Here is a 9,573-nt window from a genome sequence, read left to right on the forward strand (position 1 = left end):
AGCAGCTCGTCCAGGTGTGTATAAAGCAGCTCGTCCAGGTGTGTATAAAGCAGCTCGTCCAGGTGTGTATAAAGCAGCTCGTCCAGGTGTGTATAAAGCAGCTCGTCCAGGTGTGTATAAAGCAGCTCGTCCAGGTGTGTATAAAGCAGCTCGTCCAGGTGTGTATAAAGCAGCTCGTCCAGGTGTGTATAAAGCATTCTGCCAGAGCCAACCCATTCAGCATGAAGGAAACATGAGCATGATGAGAACCTGCCACCTGGTTCCAACGGTCACCTAAAGGGAACGATCACTGGTCGCGTTCCCTTGCTCAGACGTTGCATGCATCAACCAATGGTTGCGTGCCACGTCATCGACTGCTCTGTCGGGCACCAGATGGCAATAACATATGTGGTTAGGTGATAGGTCAAATATCTATCCAGGCGGTGTGTAAGATCTGGCTTCAGCAACATCTGAGTATGGGTACATGAACATTGGCTTAAAAAACAAATATGGCCACTCAGAGCAGACAGTGGATCAGGGTAATTAACTAAATATGACTAATGATTCCATTCTACAAGGCTGAATGAACACAGTTATTAATTAATGTACTATTTTTTAAACATGGCTGTGTTGGCTTGAACTCTTGAAGTGGTGGCTTCCACTGTGAGGAGGGAGAGCGAGAGCGAGAGAGAGAGAGGGAGGAATGGAGAGAGAGAGGGAGGAATGGAGAGATGGAGGGAGGGAGGAATGGAGAGAGGGAGGGAGGAATGGAGAGAGGGAGGGAGGAATAGAGAGAGGGAGGGAGGGAGGAATGGAGAGAGGGAGGGAGGAATGGAGAGAGGGAGGGAGGAATGGAGAGAGGGAGGGAGGAATGGAGAGAGGGAGGGAGGAATAGAGAGAGGGAGGGAGGGAGGAATGGAGAGAGGGAGGGAGGGAGGAATGGGTGTTGGGTGGAAGGTAGAGCAGCCGAGCTATCTGTCTGATTAGCGAACTGTCAGTCACAAGCTTGCCCTGTGCCATGTTTCCAAACCTATCACATTGAACGCAGCTTAGAGAGAGACAGCAACCAATGTGGGAAAATAAACCCACGCTAATTGTCTTGAAGTTAAGATGAAGCAAATTCATCCATAATGGAGGAAATTAAGTTGACACATGACTACGGGGTTTTCTAAAAAAAAATGGACTTTTCTTCGGTTCTGTATAAGAGCCAGTTTATAAGGTAATGGGTTCCAAAACAGAGGACATTTGTCACAACAAACAAAAAAACTTTACAAAAAGATAAAACTGTATCAGACCCCTTTGACTTCTTCCACATTTTGTTAGGTTACAGCCTTATTCTAAACAATAATTACATAATTATAATTTGGACATTTTTGCACATTTCTTTTTTTATTTTTTATTTTTTTTAAATGGAAACATTCCATTTTCATAAGTATTCAGTACTTTGTTGAAACACCTTTGGCAACGATTGCAGCCTTGAGTCTTCTTGGGTATGATGCTACAATTTTGACACACCTGTATTTGGGGAGTTCTTCCCATTCTACTCTACAGATCCTCTCAAGCTCTGTCAGGTGGGATGGGGAGCATCGCTGCACAGCTATTTTCAGGTCTCTCCAGAGATGTTAGATCAGGTTCAAGTCTGGGCTCTGGCTGGGACACTCAAGGACATTCAGAGACTTGTCCTGAAGCCACTCCTGCGCTGTCTTGGCTGTGGGCTTAGCGTCGTTGTCCTGTTGGAAGGTGAACCTTCACCCCAGTCTGAGGTCCTGAGCGCTTTGGAGCAGGTTTTCATCAAAGAACTCACTGTACTTTGCTCCATTAATCTTTACCTCGATCCTGACTAGTCTCCCTGACGCTGAAAAACATCCCAACAGCATGTTGCTGCCACCACTATGCTTCACCGTAGGGATGGTGCCTGGTTTCCTCCAGACGTGACGCTTGGCATTCAGGCCAAAGAGTTCAAACTTGGTTTCATCAGACCAGAGAATCTTGTTTCTCATTGTCTAAGAGACCTTAGGTGCCTTTTGGAAAACTCCAAGCATGAGATCATGTGTATTTTACAGAGGAGTGGCTTCAGTCTGGCCTCTCTACCATAAAGGCCTGATTGGTGGAGTGCTGCAGAGATGGTTGTCCTTCTGGAAGGTTCTCCCATCTCCACAGAGGAACTCTAGATCTCTGTCAGAGTGACCATCCTTGACCAAGGCCCTTCTCCCCCATTTGCGACCAGCTTTAAGAAGAGTCTAGGTGGTTCCAAACGTCCTCCATTTAAGAATGATGGAGGCCACTGTGTTCTCAGGGAACTTCAATGCTGCAGAAATGTTTTGGTGCCCTTCCCCAGATCTGTGCCTACGACACAATCCTGTCTTAGAGCTCTTCGGACAATTCCATCAAATCAAATCGATCTCATTGCTTGTTTTTTTTCTCTGACCTGCACTGTCAACTGTGTGAGCTTATAAAGACAGGTGTGTGCCTTTCCAAATCCGTTCCAATCAATTGAATTTACACAGGTGGACTCCAATCGAGTTGTAGAAACATCTCAAGGATGATCAATGGAAACAGGATGCACCTGAGCTCAATTTCGAGTCTCATAGCAAAGAGTCTGAATACATATGTAAATAAGGTGTTTTTTTATTTATTTTTATACATTTGCAAAAAGAAAAATGAACAACCTGTTTTCTCTATGTCATTATGGTGTATTGTGATGTCATTATGGTGTATTGTGATGTCATTATGGGGTATTGTGATGTCATTATGGGGTATTGTGATGTCATTATGGTGAATTGTGATGTCATTATGGTGTATTGTGATGTCATTATGTTGTATTGTGATGTCATTGTGGTGTATTGTGATGTCATTATGGTGTATTGTGATGTCATTATGGGGTATTGTGATGTCATTGTGGGGTATTGTGATGTCATTATGGTTTATTGTGATGTCATTATGGCGTGTTGTGATGTCATTGTGGTGTATTGTGATGTCATTGTGGTGTATTGTGATGTCATTATGGTGTATTGTGTGTACATTACTGAGGATGTTTTATTTTATTTAATCCATTTTAGAATAAGGCTGTAACGTAACAAAATGTGGAAAAAGGGAAGGGGTCTGAATGCTTTCTGAAGGCAGTGTATATCAGTATAGTGGCAAAGTAAGAAATACCGGAGAGAGAGCAGATAGATATCCAAAATATTCTTTGTGACTTTCTTTTTTCCCAATGCAGTACAGAATGTTAAGGAAGCAGCGTTCAGCAGGACTTGTGAGTTACATAGTCCTGTGTCCCACAGTGGTACATGGAAGTGGAACCAATGAACTGTCACACATCCTCCCAGACTGCACTCCTATTCTACTTCCTCTTCTTCTCATCTCTGCCACTTCTTCTTCTTCTTCTTCTTGTTACTGTTGCCTTTTCCAACAGTCTGAATAGGGAGACAGTAGATGTGCATCGGGATGTTCTTGTAATAGCTGGTTACAACGGGCCTGAGAAAACATAGAGAGACAGCATGGTGTAAATACAGAGACAGCATCTGTAGAAGAAACTGTACTACCAGGCATCAACAGGAGAGACAGCATGGTGTAAATAGAGACACAGCATCTGTAGAATAAACTGTACTACCAGGCATCAACAGGAGAGACAGCATGGTATAAATACAGACACAGCATCTGTAGAAGAAACTGTACTACCAGGCATCAACAGGAGTAGACAGCATGGTGTAAATACAGACACAGCATCTGTAGAAGAAACTGTACTACCAGGCATCAACAGGAGAGACAGCATGGTGTAAATACAGACACAGCATCTGTAGAATAAACTGTACTACCAGGCATCAACAGGAGAGACAGCATGGTGTAAATACAGACACAGCATCTGTAGAATAAACTGTACTACCAGGCATCAACAGGAGTAGACAGCATGGTGTAAATACAGAGACACAGCATCTGTAGAATAAACTGTACTACCAGGCATCAACAGGAGTAGACAGCATGGTGTAAATACAGACACAGCATCTGTAGAAGAAACTGTACTACCAGGCATCAACAGGAGTAGACAGCATGGTGTAAATACAGACACAGCATCTGTAGAAGAAACTGTACTACCAGGCATCAACAGGAGAGACAGCATGGTGTAAATACAGACACAGCATCTGTAGAATAAACTGTACTACCAGGCATCAACAGGAGTAGACAGCATGGTGTAAATACAGACACAGCATCTGTAGAAGAAACTGTACTACCAGGTATCAACAGGAGAGACAGCATGGTGTAAATACAGACACAGCATCTGTAGAAGAAACTGTACTACCAGGCATCAACAGGTTACCAGTAGGTTATCTCCTTTGGGAGGAGACTGTACTGCCAGGCATCGACAGGTTACCAGTAGGTTATCTCCTTTGGGAGGAGACTGTACTGCCAGGCATCGACAGGTTACCAGTAGGTTATCTCCTTTGGGAGGAGACTGTACTACCAGGTATCGACAGGTTACCAGTAGGTTATCTCCTTTGGGAGGAGACTGTACTACCAGGTATCGACAGGTTACCAGTAGGTTATCTCCTTTGGGAGGAGACTGTACTACCAGGTATTAACAGGTTACCAGTAGGTTATCTCCTTTGGGAGGATTAATGTAGTATATGTCCTTGATGGTGAAATCTCATAAATTCATACTACAGTATCATATCTGGAGAGAAAAAATGATATTGTAAAGTCTGGTGGTACGTACTTTTTGAGGCGCTGGTTGAGCTGGAGGAAGCACAGTGTCCTCCAGCGTAGCCTGTTGTCCTCCTGTCGCAGAACGTTCAGCTCTCTCTGTCTCGCCACCTCCCGTTGAAGACGGTCTATCAGCTCCTCCTCCATACGCGCCAGCTGCACAGCAGAGCCCAGGGAGACTCCTTTTAGTATCCACATCACTGCTTCAGTTAACCACAGGGAGTTATAGCTGTGGCTCTTCTGTGTGTTGACTGCAAGGTGACTCTGCATAGATAAATCGACCAAGACGGCTTTTGCCAAAAGGGTACATTACAAACTGAATGGACTTGTAGCATTCAGAAGCACTATCCTCACGTATCCCACCCAAACAGCACTATCCTCATGTATCCCACCCAAACACACAGAAACACTATCCTCATGTATCCCACCCAAACAGCACTATCCTCATGTATCCCACCCAAACACACAGAAACACTATCCTCATGTATCCCACCCAAACACACAGAAACACTATCCTCATGTATCCCACCCAAACACACAGAAACACTATCCTCATGTATCCCACCCAAACACACAGAAACACTATCCTCATGTATCCCACCCAAACACACAGAAGCACTATCCTCATGTATCCCACCCAAACACACAGAAACACTATCCTCATGTATCCCACCCAAACAGCACTATCCTCATGTATCCCACCCAAACACACAGAAGCACTATCCTCATGTATCCCACCCAAACACACAGAAACACTATCCTCATGTATCCCACCCAAACACACAGAAGCACTATCCTCATGTATCCCACCCAAACAGCACTATCCTCACGTATCCCACCCAAACACACAGAAGCACTATCCTCATGTATCCCACCCAAACAGCACTATCCTCATGTATCCCACCCAAACAGCACTATCCTCACGTATCCCACCCAAACACACAGAAGCACTATCCTCATGTATCCCACCCAAACAGCACTATCCTCATGTATCCCACCCAAACAGCACTATCCTCACGTATCCCACCCAAACACACAGAAGCACTATCCTCATGTATCCCACCCAAACAGCACTATCCTCATGTATCCCACCCAAACACACATAAACACTATCCTCATGTATCCCACCCAAACACACATAAACACTATCCTCATGTATCCCACCCAAACAGCACTATCCTCATGTATCCCACCCAAACAGCACTATCCTCATGTATCCCACCCAAACAGCACTATCCTCATGTATCCCACCCAAACAGCACTATCCTCATGTATCCCACCCAAACACACCAGAAACACTATCCTCATGTATCCCACCCAAACACACCAGAAACACTATCCTCATGTATCCCACCCAAACACACAGAAACACTATCCTCATGTATCCCACCCAAACAGCACTATCCTCATGTATCCCACCCAAACAGCACTATCCTCATGTATCCCACCCAAACACACCAGAAACACTATCCTCATGTATCCCACCCAAACAGCACTATCCTCATGTATCCCACCCAAACAGCACTATCCTCATGTATCCCACCCAAACAGCACTATCCTCATGTATCCCACCCAAACAGCACTATCCTCATGTATCCCACCCAAACACACCAGAAACACTATCCTCATGTATCCCACCCAAACACACCAGAAACACTATCCTCATGTATCCCACCCAAACACACCAGAAACACTATCCTCATGTATCCCACCCAAACACACAGAAACACTATCCTCATGTATCCCACCCAAACAGCACTATCCTCATGTATCCCACCCAAACACACCAGAAACACTATCCTCATGTATCCCACCCAAACACACAGAAACACTATCCTCATGTATCCCACCCAAACACACCAGAAACACTATCCTCATGTATCCCACCCAAACACACAGAAACACTATCCTCATGTATCCCACCCAAACACACAGAAACACTATCCTCATGTATCCCACCCAAACACACCAGAAACACTATCCTCATGTATCCCACCCAAACACACAGAAACACTATCCTCATGTATCCCACCCAAACACACAGAAACATATCCTCATGTATCCCACCCAAACAGCACTATCCTCATGTATCCCACCCAAACACACAGAAACACTATCCTCATGTATCCCACCCAAACACACAGAAACACTATCCTCATGTATCCCACCCAAACACACAGAAACACTATCCTCATGTATCCCACCCAAACACACAGAAACACTATCCTCATGTATCCCACCCAAACACACAGAAACATATCCTCATGTATCCCACCCAAACACACCAGAAACACTATCCTCATGTATCCCACCCAAACAGCACTATCCTCATGTATCCCACCCAAACACACAGAAACACTATCCTCATGTATCCCACCCAAACACACAGAAACATATCCTCATGTATCCCACCCAAACACACCAGAAACACTATCCTCATGTATCCCACCCAAACAGCACTATCCTCATGTATCCCACCCAAACACACAGAAACACTATCCTCATGTATCCCACCCAAACACACAGAAACACTATCCTCATGTATCCCACCCAAACACACAGAAACACTATCCTCATGTATCCCACCCAAACAGCACTATCCTCATGTATCCCACCCAAACACACAGAAACATATCCTCATGTATCCCACCCAAACAGCACTATCCTCATGTATCCCACCCAAACACACCAGAAACACTATCCTCATGTATCCCACCCAAACACACAGAAACACTATCCTCATGTATCCCACCCAAACAGCACTATCCTCATGTATCCCACCCAAACACACAGAAACACTATCCTCATGTATCCCACCCAAACAGCACTATCCTCATGTATCCCACCCAAACACACATAAACACTATCCTCATGTATCCCACCCAAACAGCACTATCCTCATGTATCCCACCCAAACAGCACTATCCTCATGTATCCCACCCAAACAGCACTATCCTCATGTATCCCACCCAAACACACATAAACACTATCCTCATGTATCCCACCCAAACAGCACTATCCTCATGTATCCCACCCAAACAGCACTATCCTCATGTATCCCACCCAAACACACCAGAAACACTATCCTCATGTATCCCACCCAAACAGCACTATCCTCATGTATCCCACCCAAACACACAGAAACACTATCCTCATGTATCCCACCCAAACAGCACTATCCTCATGTATCCCACCCAAACACACATAAACACTATCCTCATGTATCCCACCCAAACAGCACTATCCTCATGTATCCCACCCAAACAGCACTATCCTCATGTATCCCACCCAAACACACATAAACACTATCCTCATGTATCCCACCCAAACAGCACTATCCTCATGTATCCCACCCAAACACACATAAACACTATCCTCATGTATCCCACCCAAACAGCACTATCCTCATGTATCCCACCCAAACACACAGAAACACTATCCTCATGTATCCCACCCAAACACACAGGTGACAACCCTCGCTGCTCACTCACACAAAAAGCCATCTGTTCCAGCTTGAGGACGACTTCTCGACACCGTAAAGGACTCATTCTCCATCTCTAGCAGGCTGTCGTCCAGACACCATTTCAGCCAGCACGAAGCCCATCATTTCAGCCAGCACGAAGCCCATCATTTCAGCCAGCACAAAGCCCATCATTTCAGCCAGCACAAAGCCCATCATTTCAGCCAGCACAAAGCCCATAGCCTCTATAGCGTTATACCCTCACAGTCAGTACATCCTCTATAGTGTTATCCTCTCTCACAGTCAGCACAGCCTCTATAGCGTTATCCCCTCTCACAGTCAGTACAGCCTCTATAGCGTTATCCTCTCTCACAGTCAGTACAGCCTCTATAGCCTTATCCCCTCACAGTCAGTACATCCTCTATAGTGTTATCCTCTCTCACAGTCAGCACAGCCTCTATAGCGTTATCCCCTCTCACAGTCAGTACAGCCTCTATAGCGTTATCCTCTCTCACAGTCAGTACAGCCTCTATAGCGTTATCCTCTCTCACAGTCAGTACAGCCTCTATAGCGTTATCCCCTCTCACAGTCAGTACAGCCTCTATAACGTTATCCTCTCTCACAGTCAGTACAGCCTCTATAGCGTTATCCTCTCTCACAGTCAGTACAGCCTCTATAGCGTTATCCCCTCTCACAGTCAGTACAGCCTCTATAGCGTTATCCTCTCTCACAGTCAGTACAGCCTCTATAGCGTTATCCCCTCTCACAGTCAGTACAGCCTCTATAGTGTTATCCCCTCTCACAGTCAGTACAGCCTCTATAGCGTTATCCTCTCTCACAGTCAGTACAGCCTCTATAGCGTTAGCCCATCTCACAGTCAGTACAGCCTCTATAGCGTTATCCCCTCTCACAGTCAGTACAGCCTCTATAGCGTTAGCCCATCTCACAGTCAGTACAGCCTCTATAGCGTTATCCCCTCTCACAGTCAGTACAGCCTCTATAGAGTTATCCTCTCTCACAGTCAGTACAGCCTCTATAGCGTTATCCCCTCTCACAGTCAGTACAGCCTCTATAGCGTTATCCCCTCTCACAGTCAGTACAGCCTCTATAGAGTTATCCTCTCTCACAGTCAGTACAGCCTCTATAGCGTTATCCCCTCTCACAGTCAGTACAGCCTCTATAGCGTTATCCCCTCTCACAGTCAGTACAGCCTCTATAGCGTTATCTCCTCTCACAGTCAGTACAGCCTCTATAGCGTTATCCCATCTCACAGTCAGTACAGCCTCTATAGCGTTATCCCCTCTCACAGTCAGTACAGCCTCTATAGCGTTATCCCATCTCACAGTCAGTACAGCCTCTATAGCGTTATCCCCTCTCACAGTCAGTACAGCCTCTATAGCGTTATCCCCTCTCACAGTCAGTACAGCCTCTATAGC

General features: G+C 45.5%; 1 protein-coding gene across 1 annotated transcript in view; it reads right to left on the reverse strand.

The window, feature by feature from the left end:
- Positions 1–2,995: 2,995 nt before the first annotated feature.
- LOC124021683 (espin-like) overlaps positions 2,996–9,573 on the reverse strand; it is a 12,375-nt gene continuing 5,797 nt past the window's right edge. The window contains exons 4-5 of the mRNA XM_046336795.1: positions 4,691–4,833; positions 2,996–3,453 (exon numbers count right to left, since the gene is read on the reverse strand). Coding sequence (XP_046192751.1) covers positions 3,336–3,453; positions 4,691–4,833 — 261 coding nt within the window. The 3' untranslated portion in view covers positions 2,996–3,335. The remainder of the gene's footprint in view (positions 3,454–4,690; positions 4,834–9,573) is intronic.

The sequence above is a fragment of the Oncorhynchus gorbuscha genome, unplaced genomic scaffold (assembly GCF_021184085.1).
Source record: "Oncorhynchus gorbuscha isolate QuinsamMale2020 ecotype Even-year unplaced genomic scaffold, OgorEven_v1.0 Un_scaffold_1161, whole genome shotgun sequence".
In the NCBI taxonomy this organism is placed as follows: Eukaryota; Metazoa; Chordata; class Actinopteri; order Salmoniformes; family Salmonidae; genus Oncorhynchus; species Oncorhynchus gorbuscha.